The 23067-nt window shown below is 39.8% G+C and overlaps 1 protein-coding gene across 1 annotated transcript in view; it reads right to left on the reverse strand.

Annotated features, from left to right (window-relative positions):
• LOC134528984 (cell adhesion molecule Dscam2-like) overlaps positions 1-23067 on the reverse strand; it is a 98295-nt gene that overhangs the window by 70842 nt on the left and 4386 nt on the right. The window contains exon 3 of the mRNA XM_063362652.1: positions 430-551. Coding sequence (XP_063218722.1) covers positions 430-551 — 122 coding nt within the window. The remainder of the gene's footprint in view (positions 1-429; positions 552-23067) is intronic.

Below are 23067 nucleotides of genomic sequence, written 5' to 3' on the forward strand. Positions count from 1 at the left end.
TATTGATAAAAAAAAAAAGAGCATTAGGGGTACCCCAGCTTGTATTCCGGTGACCTTGAACTCAACGTGTCAATATATTGGAATATACGTATTTATCTTCCAAAAAAATATTAGCATATTTAAAATAAGTTTTATTGTGATTGAAATCATTATTTGCCAATAAATCTAAGGTAAGGTACGAAGGGTGAGAAATATATCGTCACTTTAACTCGTAAATGTTGACAGTTCGTGGTGCTCCATCCACGAGAAAGCTCGTGGTCCATGGATTTTTGCCCACGCCCCAACTCGCGATTACATCCTGGCGCTCGGATCCAGGTAACACTCCGTCTCAAAGGACTGGGGACTGGCGCGGAAGCGCGAGGCGGAGTGGTTATTGGCTGTGGTTACCCGCCAATAGCAGTGGCGGGCCCCCCTCCCCCTCCCAATCACCGGGGCGGATAGTTCCTTTGTGGTGGAGCGCCACCAGGTCTCTACTTGCTGCGGTGTCTGCCAGCACTCGCCTCTCGCGGCACCAGATTCCTCTGCACGTGTCCTCCCAGCAACTGCCGTGCCTGTAGGCGATACACACATAACACGTATTGCAAATGTATCACCCGGAAAAAAAAAAACAGCGCGCGTAACTCACTACACGTGATGGAAATGAAACTTCTTTGGCTAGTCAAACCTCGACTCATAAATAGAGACCGGAAAAATTCGCGAATTCATTTCGCGATAGGCTAAAATACAAATAGTTATACCTCAGTGCTGCCTCTGCTATTGGCTCACAACTCACCTGGATGACTCTGGGCCAATGAGAAACACCCGACCAAAGCTTTATCGAATCACAGGCTGCTACCTTGGGACGTCTCACAAGACAGCAGCCAATGAGTGGGTGACATTTGACCGAGTGTACGTAGAACTATGGAGTTCATCCTGCAGGTCAATGAACTCGCGAATTTTTCCGGTCCCTATATAAGTATATCGTAAGAGGTTAAACAGCAAATATTACTCACTGTTGAAATACTCTCACCATAAAGAATTAAAAAAAAAAAACTGTGCGTGTTACTGTTTCTTCAAACAATTCTACCATTTAAAACACACCAAATCTCTGAACGAAATGTGAAATTCATAACAGGTGGCGATATCTATGTGGGAAATGCTTGCTGGACTGTCTCAACTGCGCTCGCTACGTTACTGGTTGAACAAGGAGGAACTCGAGCGAGCTCTTAGCAAATATAAAATTCAAGGCATTCACAACTGACTGTATAGGATACCTATATCTATTTTCTGAAACAAGCACATGTGCACAATCTCTGTCTTATTCTTTCGTTCATATATCTCTCTCGGTTGTAATTTTCTTTGGTTGGGGGACGAATCATCGCACAAAGAGGAGAGTTAAAACGAACACAGCACAGCTTTTATAGAATGTGCTCTCTTTATATCGCTTTGGCCAAGTACCTATTCTCTGTCCTTTTGACAACAATGTTTTACGAAAACGTTGCATTAAAATTCGGCCTTGAAATTTTACTCTTATCGCGCCCAAAGACGTTTCACTTCAAAAAAATCTTACGACAACTTGCAAGAAATGAACAATCGCTTTCAGGAAGTCGAGGCTATAAAAGGTGTAATTATAATACAAAATGTGCTGCAATAATGTGTGAACGCTAGAATGCAGGAGAAATTTTAAGATCGAAGTGTCACGGGAGTGTTTCTTACGCTAGTAAATAACAATTCCTTGTTATTAATAACAACATAAGTAATATTTCGTGAAAGTGCCATTTTGTAAACTATTGTCATAATTACAATTTTGATTACATTTCATTACGAATTTTCTCATTCAAAGTAATTTAAATATGCATGTTTTGTTAAGTTATTAAGGATTTGTCGGTCGTTAAATTCATTAAATTAAATTATAAATAATGTTTTCCTAACATTACCCAGTCCGCGTTGGGTAGACCTAGGTGTAAACGGGTAAAGGCCGAATTCAAATTTATTTTAGTGAGTATTCGAACTTTACCCAAAAAACATGGATAACGCAAAGTCAACCTGGGTAAACTTGGGTTTACTTCATCTAGCGTTACCCTTAACAAGTTTACATAAAATAAATACAAATGCTAACTTTCCTTTATGTAATATATACATTTTGAAATTTACAGTTTGTTAGAAAATTGAAAGGTAGAAAATTTACTGGATTGTAGGAAATTACAAAAAAGCAATCATTCTAAGGAAAATATGTCCGGAAACGAAAGCCTGTAAACTGACAGGCATCAACGGTAGCATGCATACATGAATTTGTCGGGCTTCAAGGGACTATTTTACTTGCGCCAATGAGCTGCGGCTTTTGAAGGACTGTAGCGGAATTGGCGAGTTCGGTACTGAAGGGGGAGCCTTGTTGGCCGGCCGTAATACGTAATGGCGCGAGTTCGTGACCCGAGTGAATTAGTATTTAACAATTAAAGTCCACAGAACTATATGGTGTCCATAAGAGAATGTCCTAGTTCCAATGGTACACTATAACAGTTTAATTTCGACTATTTACAAGAAATCATAAATCAAATTGAAGGTAAACTAACCTTGTTTTTCTTACAAATGTTCAATATGTGCACCTTTCGTTACACGGTACACGTCCAATTCTTCCCGCGCTTTGGTTAGCACGTCCGGAGTAATGGAAGAAATAACCTCTTCTTCAATTCTGTGTCTCAACTTTTGCACATCATTAGGTAGCGGCGGAACGTAGACGCGATCTTTTATAAAGCCCCAAGGAGAAAAATCGCACGGCGTCATGTCAGGTGAACGTGGAGGCATCAATTTTCCACTTCTGGAAACTAAATCCATTTGGAAATTAAATCCATTTTCTGCTCTTGTGGTAGGGCAGTGTGCTCAGGTTAAATATTTTCCATTGCTTTCAATGACAGTGGGCTTCCAGAAAACACTCACTCTCTCATCGGGACTTCATCGTTAATTATGTCGCCTGCTCTGTTTAGCACCTGGAGAGCCGAGTAATTAAAAGGGACGCTCGATACCAAGAGGGCACAGGGAGGGGAAAGCGTCCTTCTGACTGGCCAGGAGTTGCGCGCGCAAGGGCGCTCAAAAAAAAAATTCGAAAATCTCTGACCGTCCTACAGTTAGCCTACCTTCAGGGGCGACCGTGTCGTGCATGTGGCGCGATCAGGCGCCAGCCGCAAGAACTATCTCAGGCTGAGTTCTCAAGACTGCCGCAATGGGGTGCGCAGAGACATAGCGGCAATTGCCCAGTACCTGTGGTCAGTGGGCTGAGAGGTGCCACTCTCTGGCGGGCAAGGTAGGAACTAATGCAGCGATAGTTGGCGAGATCGTAGATATATGACGCTTGAGGTAGCTCAGTGGGGGAAGCCTTCTTTTCACAGACGAGAGAGCCAAACGCCAAATCGTGCATCTTCGTTTTTTTTTTTTGGTTCATTGTAAATAAATATGGCGGTGTTGATAAAAGGAAAGACCATAAACAAGGCAACGGTATTTATTTGTAATTGTTTTTAGAGGAAAATACCTAATTGAAGAAACGTACTTCGTGGATTAGTATATTTTTCATACCGTATAAAATCTAGGAAGTCTTTGTCTTCCACAAATATTCTCGGGACGCCCCATATTCCGTGAATGTTTATTTTGGACAACTCATGATAACTAATGGTATATTAGGTTAGGTAAGCTACATTATAAATACTTTAAAACATTGTGGACGGTTGATTTGGTTAGGATAGCTACATTAAAGATAGGTACTGTGAAATCATGTAAACGGTTTCCTAGCCCTGGATAGCTACATATTAAAAAGGTTATTTGCTAAGCAACCATAAAATGATTTAACAGTATTTTTAATGTAGCTATACTTACCTAATATAACCAACCATCCACAATGTTTTAAAGTATTTATAATGTAGCTAACCTATCCTAATCGACCCCAAAATTTAATGCCACACCAGTTTATACAATGAGATAGAACGGGGGGAAATAAAAGCGAGCATGAACTTCGGGGAACTTCGGGTGTGGCTCTCTCGTCTGTGAAATGAAGGCTTCCCCTCAGTGGCTGTAAGGCCAGGCTCGATCCGAAAACCACACACAGGGCATGAAGCCGATGAACCGGTTGTTGTCCGGGGGCACAGTTTAGAACATCGCCGCAACCTCGGTGGGCCAGGGGAAGGAGGCAGGGTGGTGTAGACGCGGGAACTTCAACTTGCAACTTGGCCCCCGAGGCGTGCCAGAGGTGGGTGTAATTTTGGGTCTGGGTGCATGGCAGAAGTCGCTCACTTCAGGCGGTCGTGTTCAACTGATTTGACGGAACAAGGAGCTCGGGAAGCCTAAGATGTAACTCAAGTTCTGTCCCTGCCCGAACACGCCCGAATATTCACCTTCGGCCAACCTCGGGTTTATTTATATATATATATATATATATTTATATTTCTCTGTTTATTTTAATGTAGCCATACTAACCTAACTAACCGTCCATAGTGTTTAAAGTGTTTTAATGTAGCTAGCCTAACCGACCACTTTTAATATTTGAATTCATTTTTCCTGCGCAAAAATAAAACAAATCCCGAGGTTGGCCGAAGGTGAATATTCGGGCGTGTTCGGGCAGGGACCGAACTTGATGTACATCTCAGGCTTCTCAAGGAGCTCAGAGCTGCCGGTCGTGACAGCTGGACCGTAGAGTAGAGCGATTTCAGACTCGTGCACGCATGACAGGCGGGGAAACTGCATGCTTTTAGCTGATGAACAAGAGGCTGCCTTCTCCGACGCTGAAGTTGCTGGGAACTGTGATGAAAACAGTTGGGTAAAGTTCGAATATGAGTTTACATTGAGGCAAAGTAATTCAAATTATTGTCCAAAGCTACGTAAAAGTTAGTATACACAAACGAAAATAAACAAAGGAAAAATGGTGCCGAGAAAATATTCGCAATTTCTGGCACAGCACCAAAAGTTATTTGCCATTTAAAGTTTTCCGATTTATTTAGTCTTCCTAGAGTGCAGCAAGTCCTTCGCATAATTTGTCAATATTTTTTCTGGGCTGTTTCACATGACATTATATTACCACACGTCACACATCTGAAAGTTCTCACAAAATGGGAGGGATATCTCAGTTATCATAATTACTACAATTAATTTTAAAAATTAAGATTTCTCCTCAAAAAAAAATAAAAATTAAATATTTCTAGGATCAACCACATGAAATAATGATTCATTTATTAAAAATTTATCAAATTAATTTTCATTATTTTAATTTTTTAACATATCATTAAATTTATTAGCAGTTCTCGTAAGCAAGGAGTTTTTTTAATTTCAAATAAATAAATATTTATAAATTTAAATTTTATTTTATATAATTTTATAATTTTTATATATGATGTTTTCTGGAATAATTATTACAAACATATGATTTTTCCCATTAATTGCAAAATTTAAACATTTGCAACAAAACTGGGTTATCAACCCAACATACCTCTTTATTAATGATTACAATAAAATTGCAAGCTTTTCTTGTGTGTTGTGTGGGGTTTTTTCAATGGGTCTAAGCTATTAAACACTGAAGCTCTTCCTTCTGCATGAAACTGATGTCATAAACGGTGACTGCATAGAGCCATGATGGTACTTGTGCATTGTGTTTGTCTACAATATTAGTCTACGTCGTCAAGATATGGCAGTAAATGTCACCACTGAGTTTGTACGTAGATGGCCTCGCACTTAAGACACACAATAGCACATGGCTTATTGCATGTACTGTTGCCAGATCTCCAGTACATTACAAAGTTTAGATTTATGATTTAGAATTATGAGTGCACAAGAAGAATTATAGGAGCTCATATCGTCATTTAAAATATTTTAATCTGTTATGCTAAATCTGTACTAAATTTCCAATTTCATTTTTAGTTAACTTAGGTACAATAAAAAAACAATTCCTACACATGCATCGATACGAATTCATACGAATTTGCGATGTGCACTAGATTGATGCCAGCCCTTTGTATCGCTTTAAGTTATACAAGAATAAGGTGCACTAATCAAAAAAAAATTAAACATAAGAAAAACTAAAATAATAACATATTTACTAAATTCCTAATCAAATAAATGCACCTAGTCAAAGTAGGTACTGTTCGCTGATTTTGCTCGAATCTAACACGACTTTGGTGGTGAAATTCCATAATGGTGTTGAAGGACAATGAAGTTATCTTTGAAAGATTTGTGCAATGGGAGTGCATGACTTGATGTAAGCTTTTGAACAAACCCCATTGCTAAGCACATGTATGTCTGTAGAAGAAAACTACAAAAACCCAAAAGACAAAAACACAAACTAAGCAAAAAATTGCTGTTGTCAACGGGATATAAACACCACATAATATTCCATAACACGAATATGGTCAACAAACAAAGAAAAACAAAGAAAATCGGACTAAGAGAACGAAAAACCCCATAAATGATGACAGCACAAAAATATTTTAAAAAATTCAGCACAACAGTTGAAACGAGACCAAAACATGACAAAACGAAAAGACGAAACAAACACAAATAGTTTTCCAAAACAGAAACAAGCAATTTTTTGCTTAAGTTGTGTTTTTATCTTTTGGTTTTTTTTTTTTTAATTTTTTTTTTTGTGTGCTTAGCAATGGCGTATGTCCAAAAGCTTACATCAAGACAATGAAGTTGTACAACACCTCAGGTGCCAGTTGTATTGTTGAGTAAAGCATGGATCTCTGAATGGCCTTTTGAACTGTTTTAGCTGTAACTTAGCTCCCTCTTGCTGAGAGTGCGCTAAGGTTCAGTTCATGATGCAGGTACGAACAGGCTTAGTGTCGCATATCTTCCCGTAATGATAATTGAAATGGAATGTGCGCTGGTTATGAACCACAGATATCGTTTGTATGTAGACCACATAGGTGTAAGCAAGTCAGTAAATTGAGGATTTGAAAGAATAAATGTGTAATTAGTCTATCTGAGGACTAATTAAGTTGGAGCCGTGATGGAGAAATTGGCTCGGTGAGTTCAAACTGCGCGCTGGCCTCAGTAGCGTTCTACTGCAAGAGAGACTCTATGTATGTTCCCCTCTCCATCCCCTCCCTTGGTAGTTTGCCAGTTCCCCTTCCTCCCCTCCCTACACCCTTTGCTCGCACGGGAAGCCTAAGATGCACATAAAGTTCTGCCATTCCCGATTACACCCGGGCAATTCACCTTCGTCTAACCTCGGGTTTATTTATATATATTTATATTTCTCTGTTTATTTTAATGTAGCTATATTAACCTAACTAACCGTTCATAGTGTTTTAAAGTATTTTAATGTAGCTAACCTAACCGACCACTTTTAATAGGTATTTGAATTCATTCGCAAAAATAAAACAAATCCCGAAGTTGGCCGAAGGTGAATTGTACGGGTGTAATCGGAAATGGCAGAACTTCATGTGCATCTTAGGTCTCCCATGCACGGCACAGTCCGCGTCTGTCAGTCAGTCTGTCGTTTCGTTTCCTGTTACAGTCTCGACAGACCGACTTGTTCTGGCAGCCCCCGACACAGTGACATGTAGGGTTGTACGTGACTTAACTTGGAGTTTGCTTGTGCGACTGCAGTGAGTACGAGGGCGGTGTACGTTCGCATTATAACTTTCGAGCTTCCATACAATTCCATTAACTTTTTTTTCTTCAAATAATTAAAACAAAATATTCTTTTGAAATATCTTCTTGTTTGTTCACTCGGCTAGTGAGCGATGATTGTAAGACACCTTGCATTGGTGTTTAGTCCTCATGGCTGGCCTAGGGATGCCTTCATGTCACAGACGAGAGAGCCACACCCGAAGTTCCCCGAAGTTCATGCTCGATTTTTTTCCCGTTCTATCTCATTGTATAAACCGGCGTGGCATTAAATTTTGCGGTCGATTAGGATAGGTTGGCTACATTATAAATACTTTAAAACCTTGTGGATGGTTGGTTATATTAGGTAAGTATAGCTACATCAAAAATACTGTAAAATCATTTTATGGTTGCTTAGCAAATAACTTTTTAAAATGTAGCTATCCAGGGCTAGGAAACCGTTTACATGATTTCACAGTAACTTTAATGTAGCCAGTGGCGAGGCGTGAGGTTTACATGAGGGGAAGCAACACCTCTGTTCACATCAAAACATGATTGGGGGGGGGGGTCTTGGGGCCCTCCCCCGGGAAAATATGGATTTCAAGGTACAAAATGGTGCTATTTAAGAAGTTTTCTTAACTGAACATTGACTATTCCACAGGTAGAAAAATTGACATTTTTTTTTTAATTATTTTTGAAAAAATAATGTTTAACTTGCATTATTCTGATAGTAAAATACCTACTCAACATTACTTATATACTAAGTGGGAGTGAAGTATCATCGATATCTGGTACAAAATATATAAACAGACCACACATGGAAAAGTAAGAACTTAAAATAAAGAGAAGAACCTCATAAAAATGTACTAGAATAGTAAAAATTAAATCTTGGTATTTTTCGTACCAACACAAAAGAAATTATCTTCATACGTGATCAGAAACTCTGTTAACTGGTACGTGTACCAAGAAACTGGCACGTCAATCATTCCTGAAACGCCACGATATTTTTCCTAGCCTAAATTATTCTAAGTGTGTAAGGGGAGGGTCCAGGTTAGGGGAGGACCTAAGTGTGTCTCAGGCCGAAGCCTATACACTCTACCATGCGGGTTTTTAACCATGCAGGACAAGGGCGCGTGCATCGTGTGCTATTGGGGTTTACTGGCCAGCCATGGCTGCGATTGGCGCCATGACTGACGCCCCATTGGTCGCCTAGCTTAAAAGCTAGTAAATGTGACCCAGGTAGAACCTGCATTGACACAGGGAAAACCCTGGGCCGGGTCATGCGGGGATCAATTAACATGCATTAAGCAAGCAGGTAACTACTGGACAAAAGGGAAGAAGGGTCCAGGTAAGAAGAGTTGGAGGGGCTGAAAAATCAACCATGCTGGAGTTGGGAGCTTGGGCCTTGCGGCCCGCATTTAAATGTTGGGTACTCCTGGGTTATTATTAACCAGGGGCGCATGCGCCCCCAGGGGCGGGCGACTTCACTCGTCAGCCCAGCCCAGCTGCCCAGGCAGCCACAGTTAAACCAGATGTGGGCAGACGTGCCAGTAAACCAGCTCGAACTGCGGGCGCACGGGGCGAAAGGCAGCCTGACATTGCGCCATCTTCATCTTCCTTCTTCCAGTCAACAGCCTACAACCTTTCAAGCCAGGGTGGGGGTAAGTCGTTCAGGCGAATTAAGTATCTTGCGAGTCGGACCCTCTTGTCCTCCAAAATCCCGGGACATTTGAAGGTCGCCCCGCCCAGGCTACCACTGGCTCCAACAGGGCCCCAACTTAAAGGCGCCGCCATCTCTGCCTTCAGAGTTACGATGCTGTTCAGTTCCGTTGCGCGCGCGGCAGTTCACAGCTCCGCAATTTCCAGCCCGCAGTTCGTCTACACTTCGCATCTAGGGCACATCGAACTCCCCTGCGGTGCCTTCGCCGACGGAACTGCTTTCTGCCACGCGCCGAGCTGCATTCAGGCTACCTTTCACCCCGATAGCCGTAATAACGACTCCACAGGCCGGCCATAGGTCCGCGGACTGCTGTTGGTTATTCACAGTCACCCCAGCGAGATTGCAACTCTCGAGCTGGGATCCCGTATCCGCCACCCGCGGGACGCGAACGCCCACAAATCCCCCACGCACTGCCAGCCAACAGCCCGCGGGAGAGATGCGCGCTCCCCGAGAGACGAGCGCCGACTGAAACGCGACCTCGCCACCTGCCCTGCCGAACTGTGGCGGACATAGCCGAAGCAGTCGGCAAAAGAATTCCACCGTCTGCTTCGGCCATGTTCGCTTCAGATCGGCAAGAAAGCGCTACCTTCGTAGCTTCTACCACGTGTTTTTACAGCCAATCCCCTCCCTGAACCTTTGTACCATGCCACCCCCCCTTCCGAAAGGAAACTACTGCGGCAGCCTTCCTGCTGAAAGCGGTCCTACCAGCGCTTCTAAACCTAGCAACGCTTCTAAAACAGCATGTTTTGTGTGTCAACGAGTTCTTTTCTTATAGCGCACAGCGCACAGTACTAGGACCCAAGAAGATAGTGTAAAAAATACATACATCTAATGGCACGAGCCAAAGTAAAATACTATTCTGAATAAAATATTTATTTAAAAAATACAATGTCTGGAAACTGCCTGGGCAAGCACTGCTTGCCTTGCTTGCCCTGACGAGACGCCACTGTTTGTACATGTTACAAAGCTACCAATGCCGAGGCTTTGAAGCGTCTAGTAAAACGTTGGTGCATCGTAACCACTCGTTATTCGTCTAGCAATAGAGGACATAATTTCCCTCTTTCCTAAGGTTTATTGTGTAAACGCGTGTTATGGACTAAACTAAACTAATTAAGTTTATTTGTGAGTGTATGTAGTTCATATTGGCATGGGTTGTAACGAACTAGCAAGAAATATGGTTTTATAAATGTAATTAGTTTTTTAAAGTAGGGTCTCGATAATCCGAGCTCCGATAATCCGAGTTCCCAATAATCCGAGTCAGTTTCGGGGGTTATGAGAAAAAAAAAATAAGAATTTTGCAAACACACATACACGTAGGAACGGCCAGGGCTATGTCGAGGAGGAAGGCCCGATGGGGTGTGTTGGGTAAGTGACTGTACATGCAGGTAGCGGCCCACCCCTGTCGGAAGTCGCAAGAATCTATTTATAGAACATTGGGGGGAAACCATTTCCTCAGTCGGCCTAGACCCTCCGCCCCCTCGTCATTTCCCCACGTTCCCTCCAGAGGGCAATTTTTAGTTCCCATAAGTTCTTCGCCGTGAGCACATCTATGTAGTTACGTCCCAGTTCTATTATGAACCAGTATGAGTAAAAGAAAACATACTGAAATATCATTAAGTGATAGATTAGAAGTGCTGACGCGGGTTGATAAAGGTGAGCCGCTAAAAACAATTGCGCGTGAGTTAGGAGTGAGTGCTGGTTACCGTGGGTGACTGGAGGCGCAACAGACAGAAATTGGAGTTATGGCATACTCAAAAAAATCTTTCTCAGGCTACAACATCCAGATCTCGTATGAAAAAAAAAAGTGAGTACGAAAAAACAAGTGAAGCTTTGTTTTCATGTGTTTTAGCACAGCGGCAAAAAGGTGTCCCTCTTTCTGGGCCTATATTACAAGAAAAAGCGCAGTATTTTCGTAATAAATTACAAGAAGGTGAAAGAAATTTTAATGCCAGTAAAGGATGGCACGATAAATGGAAAAAAAGATACGGTGTGCGGCAATTGCATATCACGGGAGAAAAGCTTTCGGCTGATGCTGCTGGTGCTGAAAACTACGTTCAAAAATTTCAAATCATGATCGAAGAAGGGGGCTACACACATGACCAATTATATAAGTGTGACGAGACTGGGCTAAATTTTAAAATGCTACCTGACAAGAGTCTAGCATCCAAAGACGAAATTTCCGTTCCTGGGCATAAAAAGAGCAAGGAACGAATTACTGTTCTGCCATGTTCCAATGCCTCTGGGACACATAAGCTTCGTCCCTTGGTGATAGGAAAGTCAAAAAAACCTAGAGCTTTTAAAAATGTAAATATGAACGCACTACCCGTCGCATACAAAAATCAAAAGAACTCGTGGATGAATACGACCATTTTTAAAAATTGGTTCTTCGAGGAATTTGTTCCTTCAGTATAAACTTTTTTAAAAGAACGACAATTACCGAGAAAAGCACTGTTGGTTATTGACAACGCTCCATCCCATCCAAATGTAGAATAGCTATCAAGTGATGAAATTAAAACTGTTTTCCTGCCCCCAAATGTGACTAGCCTCATTCAACCTATGGACCAAGGCGTCATTGCGACAATAAAGAAAAAGTACAGACGCATGCTTCTGACATTTATTTTGCAAGAAGAAATTTCATTAGTAGATATGCTAAAAACAGTTAATATAAAAGACGTTATCTATTGGTTAGTTGATGCGTGGTCAGAAATTAAACAGGAAACTATACAGAAGTCCTGGTCAAAACTTAGAAAACCGAGAGTTTCACAAAGTGAAGAAGAAGAAACAGTTGAAGATGACTGTGATAATATGACTATATTGAATTTAATGGTGGCAATCCGTGGCTGCGAAATGGAATCCAGTGCTGAAGAGGTTAAGAAGTGGTTAGACAGTGATGAAATTGAAGAATTGACAGATGAGAAAATTATTGAAATGGTCAACAACCTGGATGAGGACACCGAAAAAGACGAACAAGAGGAAGAAGAAACCAACAAAAAAATTAGCCATGCAGATGGGTTTCTACGCTTAGAAAAGACACTCGAATACGTGTAGCAGCAAGATGACGTCACGCCAAATGACGTAATGTTTTTTTAAGAAGTGGAGCACACGAGCAGCTGAGAAGCGAGGAGCATTAAAAAAACAAAAAACAATAATAGATTATTTAAAAAATAATAATAATAATGTATATATTTCTATTCTGCCTTTTAGTATGTTTGTATTTTCTTTTTATTAAAACATCGACATATGTATTAGAAATAGATTTTGCGTGTTTTTATTCGTATTTCCAATAATCCGAGGTTCTGATAATCCGAGTTGGCCCCGGTCCCATCCAGCTCGGATTATCGAGATTCTAGTTACAGATTTTTTTAACAGATTTTTAGTCAACTCTTAATTTTTCCCTAATAACTTGTACTTAAAGTGATCTGTATCACCTGCACAACAAAATAACTATTAGGAATTAATATTTTGGTAAAACCACAATTAATCTCTAGAAGGAAAATTAGTTGATAGTTTGGAACTAAATCTGTAAAATAAAATTTGATTTCATTGTTTTAGTAAAACCCTGAATTTGTTATATTTCACTTGCCTAAAAACACTCTTCTCCGGGACTGTACAGTAGTTGAGCCTTTGTTGCACGCACCCAGTGCCATTAAGCAACGCGGAATTGTGTTTCTTCTTCGGGCAGCAAGCTGATGACTGGCCTTGGAAATTATTCAGACAAAATACTTGCCAAGGTTCAAGGGACAGTAGGAAGAAATAAAGTGAAGCGAGGTTTGTTAAAATAATGAAATTTTTATTTTCTATATTAAGATTGCTCATCGAGTTTTTGTCAGTTTTTTTGTATAAAATTGTTAATGGGTAGACAAATTCCGGGTAAACATCGGACTTCTCATTCACGGAAACAAATCAAACAAGCAAAAACTGCGAACTAGACATGGAGAAAAAATGCAAGTTATATTGAAGAAGGGTAAGCGAAATCGAAAATATATATTAATAATCTGAGTTTCATGGAAAAAAATATAACATTAAATTTTACATGCAAATACGTTTCAGTATTTGAGGTAATACATTTATATTTTATTTGCTTTAGTTGTGCCGAAATATCATTTGAAATCTAAACTGAAGATATGTACAGTGTAATGGATGTTCCAGCAAAGAGCCAAACTTGCCTGAAGTTGAAATACAGAAGATGGCGGGAAAATTACTAATTACGTCGGTACTCATGATAAGCAGATTGCTTTAGAAAATAATACGCAAGACCAGCACGACAACGCGCTGTGAAGAACAATGCGTCTGAATCGCCTTACATCGTCTAGGTTTTGATTAGTAATTCGAAAGTATGGTGAAGAACATTCTCTTCAATAATACTGAGACAGTTAAATTTGGCAGGCTACTAAAAAAAAAAATCACTGTGACAACAACGCTCAAGTCGGCAGTGATGGCAGTGTAGAGGTAAAATGTTTTCATTATATTGGTTAAAATTAATATATTTGTGTATGGGTTTTGAAAAATAAAGTGAGATAGTCTTTGAGTATCCACCAATATAACGAGAAAATTAATGTGTTCTTATGTTGCGAATACACATAATACCAAACTTGGACACGAAATTTAACGTAGGATTCTTTAAAATAATACCGAGAATGATAAATATACGCATATTGTATTCTCAGTTACATTTCTTGACGCAAATCAAACGTATATTCCGAGTTTTTTTTTATACAGAGCAATTCGAATACAAATATGTTAAATGATGAATAAATAAATTGGCGAAAGGAAAAAAATATTCAAAATCACTTGTAGATGTGTACAAAATCAAAATCAAGAAGTAGCCAAAGCGATCAAGATATATCTTTCCCAATAAATAATAGAAAGGTTATATGCTTACCTTGTGTAAATTAACAAAGTGAGCTAAGTATTAAAAACTATCTTAACAAATAGTTTTATAAATGATTTCATAAATTTGGTTTTAAAAAGTTTCTGTTGTGGGAATCGTGAACAGTACTGGACTAACACGTAATTTGCCATTTCTAATATATTAATATGTTGAGGATATTGTGTTATCAGTTAGGTAATCCCAGGATTACAATAAAATTTTATTTTATATAAAACTAAAAAATATTTTGGCAAAACTCTGCGACCCCGGAGAAACCCCCAGATGATCCCCGCGTGGGGAGCCCAAGAAAAGAAACGGGCTCCCCATTTGGAAGCCACACTGCAAGGTTTTTTGTTTCCACCTACCGTCTCTTTGGTAGCCTGACTTGTTGCAAGGGATTGTATTCATACCAGAAAAATGCCACCATTTTTTCTGGGCAATCCGCCTTGGAGGAGCCGGGGCGCGAACCCGGATCCTACAAGTCACAAGGCAGGCGCTCTACCCCAGAGCCAGAGGGTAGTGCGAGGGCGCGGAAGACTACCATATCGGAAGACTACCATAATGACAGTATTCCGCCTGGCCTCTTCGAAAAAGGCGGGAAAGTACCATAACGGAAATCTGCCATAAGTTCAAAGAACGAGGAGGAATTCTACCATATTTCCTTATACACTCCATGGAATGAGTACAGCTGCTTTGCTCTCGAAGTAGTGTATAGAACACGTCGTTTGGTAGCACTGTTAACCCCCTAGCAGTTTCTTAGGTTAACTTAAAAGGCTACAGATAACGCTTCTGACGGTTACTTTCTGTAGTTCCAGTAATAAATCAACTCAACAGATCGCGCACTAATAGAAACATATGTTTCCAAAAATGGGTTATAGGAAGCAGCACTGTATACTTATAACCGCGATCTGTAAAAATAAAAATATGGTAGTTTTCAATTATGGAATTTTTCCTCCTGTTTTGACGGGGGTCGACGGAAGACTGCCATACTGGAAGACTACCATACGGAAGACTGCCATACTAGAAGACTACCATACTGGAAGACTGCCACACTGGAAGATTGCCATAATGGGATCATTCCGCCTGTGGCGACGGAAAACTACCATAAATTAAAATGTGACCATACAGTCCTAATACTCGAACGACATGAGTAAATTATGTCTATTATCTTAGAAAGAATTAATATAAATAAGCAGCATACAGTGTCTTGTGATTCTAATTAATGTTTTAACTCCAGGCCACTAGTTGAAATGCAATCTAGTGACCGAAAATCACAATTCCCTGCCAACCGACGGTTAAGTAAGTAAAATATTGCATTTGTTAAATCATATGTTAAAAATGCCACGACAGATTATCTCCATCAAGTGTATAGTCATCTATACTACTGAGGTGGCAATTCAATTGAGTTTATTTTATGTAATGTCTATCAAAAAACAATAAAATAAACTTAAGCATTAATGATTTCACAAAAAAATATATTTTTAAGTTACTGCATCATTAATAATACCCACATTATGTTTCTGATGGGCTATTGGGGTTCACTTTTCATGGGCTGACTTCACTACGACCTTACTTCTTAATGGCTGTGGTAGTTGTTTTTGTCATGTCGGATTTGTTACAGGGTATTGTGATTCCAGCATTATGATTTTAGCATGTGCTGTGAAAACCATTAGAAGAGTATTTTAAAATATAGATGTACAGAAAAAAACAATTGCCATTAGGAATATATATAAACAATAACAGAATTTCCAACCTGTGAACTGTGAATACGGAATATTTGTTATACGTTACTTACGAACGATTTACGTTTGCTGTTTAAGTTTTACTGATTAAGTAGTTGTGAAATTAGACCTATATTTTAACTGCTTCAATGACTAAGAAATAATTTAGAAATACTGTAATGAGCTGGTTAAGTGAAAACATTTCAGAATATTAATTTATAAAAGCCTTGAAATCATTTTTATGTGGGTTTACCAGGGGAATAGCCTATTTCCGATATATTTTTCTTCTTATTCTGAAATGCTTGCTTGTCCGTAAACATATTATAACGAGATCACTGCAGACGGCAAAAAACAACGCGACAATATGAAAGTAATTAGCCATGACCTACAGTAAGGAACCAATTCTCTAGAAAAAAATCGGTGGGGCTGTATCGAGACACACGGCTGTTGGTTTCAAGTGAAACTTCAATGTCAGCGAGTCGCTTTTAGTTTAATGGTTTAAAATTTAAAAAGCAATAAAAACGAGAAATTGACTAAGTACAAAAATTTTAATTCCAAACAGACACTAAATGGTAGCTTACTATTCATTTCAATTACTATTTGACGAAAAATCTGTTAAAATTGGCCTGTGATATGATAAATGAGAAACCGAAGGCATAATATAAAAATTAATGTTTTTTGGTGAACGTACAATCTGTATTGCCCAGTGTTGTCAGTTCTCTAAACACAGTCACACGAATCACCGCGCTATCACATCTGTGTCGTGAGCTACACTGAACAGAAATTATTTCCGAACAGAAATTAAAACTAAGTGTATTTGGGAGGTCTAGGTAAGGAAGACTTAAGTGCGTCTCAGGCCGAAGCCTATACAGTTAGAAAAATGTTAAAGCAAGATGATACAGATCTTTTCGTCAGATTTTTTCTGGTACCCATACTTATGTTTCGCTCTGATTTTTAAGACGTTTCACGTCAAAATGATATGACAATTACCAGTCGGGATTTGAACCTATGTTCTCTGGAATACGAATATAATGTCTTAAGACTCGGTCCATAAACTTCGGTAGTGTATCTTTTCTCATCTTCAGATTGCCTTGTAGTGATTCCGTATGCTACAGGCGTGAGTGTACGATTATTGCATAACAGTACAAATACATAGTTTCAGACTATAGTACTCCATTTAGGCTATCATCACATGTCTTAAAAAAATATTGACATCTAATATTATAAGTACAACTATCAAAAATTACTGTCTCCAAAATTTTAATTCACGTCTTTTGAGTATATCGTGTACTAGTGCGTGTAACTACGTGTGATTTTGTGTACACATTTACCATGGGTGTAGACAGTATTGTGGAATGGGAGGGCAGAAGCCAGTCCCTCCTCCGGAAACTTTTTACAAAGATAATGCTTGAAAATAAATTTTTAGGTTAGTTGACGATTCCTTAAGTACTATTTGAAATTCCTGCCATTGTAATTTTTGTAAAATAAAATTCTTTGTCTAAATAAATCTGGCAACCCTACTTTCCCCCTTTATTTTTACTACGCTCTTGACACTTATTGTTACAGAAACAGGTTCCTCTTTTGAATAAGCTTCTCAGCACTAATACCTGTGCCTTGTTAACAGAAGTGTAAACAAATATACACATAAAACAAATAAAACACAAAACTGTTTTAAGAAAGTCACTATCTATGTGAATATCAACAGATTCAGTATAGTTCATTAAATAAAATTTCCACTGACAAACAACATTTTAAATAATAGGTAAATTAATTTAAGATGTAGTTTCGGACAAACGCCATTACTAATTAAACTGTATGTCATGACAAACATCAGTCTTTTTGTGCCTTAAGATCTCTTTTCCGAAACGTCGCAACTGTTCTCTTAGGAATCATATACTGTGTTAGTCTGCGCTATCATCGTTGTAGTTTTCAAAATATCTGTTATTTTCGCTCAGCTGTTGCTTACGGTGTTTGTCTGTGCTGTCATCGCTGGGTTCACCTGTGCGTCTCTGTGTAGCCGTTGTGTTTTCAATTTTTATCTGTTAAGTTTCATCGTTGATTTATTCTGTTTGCCGTTGTCCACCGTAAATTATCTTTGTAAATGGAACAGAAATATTCATGTAACCTTAAATAATATTTGTTAATTTCTTCATTTACATGAAAATAACTGTGTCACTACAAAATAGTGTTACCATTTATGCTTCGTGTTGCCCCAGTTTATCAAATATTTAGTTATTTGCAAACAGTTGTTTGAATAGCTTTCAGTTTTAGCCGCGCGTGTTAAGCACAGTAAAACAAAAGAAAGCCAAAAGTAATATAAAAAAGTTAACTTTTCTATGGCTCTAAAACCAAATAAATAAGATGTTTATACAATAACTTCATGCTTGTAAGCACACATATTTTAACTAAACAAACTCTTTTAATATCTAACATTTATTAGAAAATAACTTTACCATCGACAGTGCAAGCTCTTACATATGTTTTTATTAGTCTATATTTCTATATAATTATTGTACAGCGGGACTGTAAGTTTGTTTGCATGAAATCAACTAAAAAATTGCCAGACTAGTTATACAAATTATATTTCACTATTATGAAATTACATAATTCATGCTGAACGAACAACATAAGAACACATAAATTTGTTCGTTACCGAGGTTAGATGTTACTGCACGTGTTAATGACACACGAAACTACAGTAACCTCGTGGAATAACATAATGTCAGTGTTAAGAAGACTGCAAGTATCTGCTCTACCACTCTGGTTCTGGGGTAGAGCGCCTGCCTTGTGACTTGTAGGACCCGGGTTCGCGCCCCGGCTCCTCCAAGGCGGATTGCCCAGACAAAATGGTGGCATTTTCTCTGGTAGGAATACAATCCCTTGTAACAAGTCAGGCTACCAAAGAAACGGTGGGTGGAACAGAAAAAAACCTTCCAGGTGGCTTCCAAATGGGGAGCCGGTTTCTTTTCTTGGGCTCCCCATGCGGTGGCCATTCCGGGGGTTTCTCCGGGGGAACGGAGTTTTGCAAAAATATTTTTTGTAGTTTTGTAGCGTTTTAGTTTTTAGTAACTGTAGCATTATCATTCCAACATGTTATAAATAAAGCTCAAACAAACATTTAAAACATTTAAAAAAAATTGCTTTTGTACAAAAATATTTTAATTAAGTGTGCATCAGTCAGTGAGCGGTTGTGTGTTCAACCATTTATCGGTATATATTTTCTTGAAGTAAGACTAGTGACGGTTAAATTCTAGTCAGAAACCTTTGTTTTGTAGAAGTTTTTGACGAAAAAATATTTATCGGTACAACAATTTTATTCCTAAAAATATTACTTCTGTAAAACCACATAGTTTTCAATCAGGAATATATATATATATATATATGTGTGTGTGTGTGTGTGTGTGTCAGTATAAATCCAGATGTAAATCAAATATTCTATTTATTTCAACATGAGCAAAGCCTTTCATACTTTCCAACACAATCTTATGATAAAAAAATTATCAATTTTAGGCCTCGTCAAGCAATGCGTGGTATACATATGTTTTAATTATCCTACAAATAGACGCGTTTCAGTCAAATTTGCAAATGCAATTTCATTACGTTCCCCAAAGTAATAGTTTATCTCAACTACTCTTTAATATTTAATAAATTATATTCCAACTGTAATCAGAATTGATCAAGAAAATATGCTGATAAAAAAAATTGGGAAATATGTTTGTGAAACTATTCAGCAAGATATTTCAGCTGTCCGGATCTGATTTTCAAGTTAACAAACGTCTCTGAATTACGATAGCATTCATTTTATAACCTTCAGTAAATAGTAATTCAATTAATCAGAATCATCACATAGTAAGTTGCCGTCGTTCGGGGTCTCGGGCTCGAGTCCCGGTGCGGTTCCTAGCGGGAGTGGCTGCTGTGACGGTAATGAGTCCGGGTGGGCGCCAGACTAGCTCTGGTGCTAGTCGGTAGTTGGGTCGTGGGGTCGATTTCCCTGCGTGGCCCACTAGGACCGTCGGCGGTGTTGCGTGGGTTTAAGGAATTCCCTACTCGGCGGAGGTTGGGAATAGCAGGTTTAAAGAAGCGTACGCTGAAGTGAGGTATTCAACCCCGCTAACGGAACGCGCCCCTAGCCATGGCCCACCCGAGTCAGGCGAGCCACCAGCAACCAAGGTAGAACCCGGCCCCCTAATAAACAGACCGACATTACAGCCGACCACGTTGCAAGAACAAACACAGAATATTAAACAATATTATGTATACATTAAAAGTTGATTAACGAAAGTGCGACGTAGGAGTGCCCGGGCACTCACGTGTGTAAATACGTCGATACGTGTGTGAGTGTCCCCCTGGCGGCCTTCTGCCTAGATTAGTTAATTAACCATGTGACATAATTATTAAACCCTTGTGTTCGTTATTAACCCCCACCAGAGCAGTCCGGCAAGAGACGAACAGTCGTTGGTGTGACGTATATTTAGAGGACATAATTCGTAAACATACTAACTCCAATTCGTAGAAGGGCCGAGTGATGTTAATTTAGCCTTCATAATTAATGTAGGAATTTAGCGCCCTTAAAATCTCTTATTAACGTGTCACATTAGAAACTAACATAATGAGGTCAACCCAGGCGCGAGGGCTACCGAGCCTCGGCCGGGCGCCATGACATGACGCCAGTACAGCGCGACTCGTGGACCGGGGCGGACGCACGTCACGGAGAGACATCATCCATTGTCTGCATTGAATTCACTTCTGGTAATTATAGTCACTTCCTCGAAACCTCTTTTTACTTATCTCTCCGTGCGTACCCGGTCCAATTTTCGGTCCAGGACTTAATCCGGCCGCATAACTTTTAAAAACCCCTGCACCACACTTGGTCTGCGGGGTAGTTTCAGTATACGGCACGGGCCGCCTCCCGAAGAACAGAACTTTAATTAAAACCAGTCGCTCCGGCACTGACACCACCCCGTAAGGGAACTTTGAGCGAATTAAGCTGCGGTCCGCGCTCCACTACAGTGGACGCGAACACCGCCTCGAGACATTGATATACGGGATTGGCCGCCTCCAATCGCCCTCACCCCTCTTTTGAGTAACCAGGCTCAGAACCGCCTAGTGCCACGCTAATACGTAATATTTAGTAACTTTGTGCGACGCCTTGAATCTAGGATGTTTTCTTTTGTAAACTTGTGCGACGCGTCACCGCGTAACATTCAATAAACTTGTGCAACGCACCTTCGTGTAACATTTTTTTGTCAACTTGTGCCACGTCTTATTACATAACTTTCAAACTAACTTTGTGTAATTGTGTAACTTCTGTATTGTGTGATGTTACCCTCTGTACGACGTGGCGTGTAATCAACAGTATTACACCAAAACCACAGTCGCATGAATAAACGACACACGTCATTTGTTACATCCCTTCAGCGTCTGATTAATTAACCATACGACTCCCAACCACCGCCAAGTAGGGAATTCCTCATAACCCACGCAACACCGCCGACGGTCCTAGTGGGCCACGCAGGGCAATCGACCCCACGACCCACCTATCGACTAGAAACAGAGCTAGTCTGGCACCCACCCGGAAACATTACATCCACAACAGCCATTCCCGCTAGGAGCCGCACCGGGACTCGAGCCCGAGACCCCGGACGACGGCAAGTTACACTACTTCGAGGACAATGCTGCTGTACTCAATCCTTGGAGGGTGTAAGAAAATATGGCAGAATTCCGTCTCGTCCTTTGGACGTATGGCACTTTTCCGTTATTGTATGTTTCCGCCTTTTTCGAAGAGGCCAGGCGGAATACTGTCATTGTGGTAGTCTTCCGTCGCCCCGGTAGAGCGACTATCTGCCGCCTTAACACTGACGAGTGTACTGTAGTTTGGTTTGTCATTGACCTATGAGGGCGAGTATTTTAGTACTCCCAGCGATGTGTCAAATGTGCAAATACATATGATACCAAACTCGGACACAAAATTTAGCGTGGGATTATTTAAAAATAATAGCGAGTGATAAATATACACATATTGTGTTTTCAGCTATATTTTTTTGACACAAATCAAACGTATATTCCGAGGTTTTTTTTTACAGAGTAATTCTAAGACAAAAATGTTAAATGTTAAAGAAATTACAATTCCATTTGCAGAACGAAATTTTAAACTATGTAATGAAAGCGCTCCGATAAAAGCGAAAAACACTTGAAAAAATTCTAAACCCCCGCCATGGACCTGATTTTTGACAAGGAATTTTATTAAATGCCGCCCATAATGGTAACTTCAGAAGAAATTTGTATCAGGGTATATAAATTCAAATACCAACCTCAATTGATTAATGAAAGGACATTAAAATGCAGTCAAATGCTAAATAACAGTGTAACCAGGTCATTTTTCGTAAAAACAAACACACGGTGTGTGGTCGCGTATCCTGAAGGAAGAGCACATGAACCTAGTTCACATACAACAAGCAGTGAAGTAATCTGTAGCGAAGAAGGCATTTCCAAACCTATTTCCTTTCGTAACCTCACAATTTCATCCCTTCATTTCTTTCTACAACCCAACACATTGTCCTATTGTCGAGAATATTGTGTCCAAAAATTAGTCCAACGTACGCGCAGGGCTGAGGACAGCCACAGCCATTAAGGGGCCCGCCTCGTCAGGGGTGTATCTGTGTTAGCGAGGCGGGATGATAAGCGCGACGCTCGCTGGTGCTTCTAGCGCGGTATAGTCTCTAAGCGCAAGGCTCTGAATTGGCGCGCAGTCTTCTCGTCGTCACAGGATAACTGTGAAATTTGAGCGGTGACCGTAACATTATGCGGCGGAGAGGTGTAATGCAAGTCCTTTAAGTACTTTCAAGAATCTGTACTGGTTGTTTTACGCCTAAAATTTACTCTAAAAAACATGCATCATTTTAACTCTTCTAAAAATACAGTTTAAAAATTTAATCCAAAATCAAAAGTAGTTTTCAGCTCTCAGCGAACTCTTAAATGCTTTTCGTAAGCAGACTCCACCCGGATATCTTGAGTAGTTTTGAAATCATGTTGTTTTACCTGAAGCTCTGCGCACCGTGCACACGAGGAGAAGAACGTCTTGGAAGGATTCCGTCGTGACAATAAGGTCAGCCGTGAAACTGCACAACACTGCCGACGGCGCATTCTCCTCAAGGTTTAAAATAAGAGGAACCAGGTCACGAGAGGTGCTT

The sequence above is a fragment of the Bacillus rossius genome, chromosome 2 (genome assembly GCF_032445375.1).
Source record: "Bacillus rossius redtenbacheri isolate Brsri chromosome 2, Brsri_v3, whole genome shotgun sequence".
NCBI classification, from domain to species: Eukaryota; Metazoa; Arthropoda; class Insecta; order Phasmatodea; family Bacillidae; genus Bacillus; species Bacillus rossius.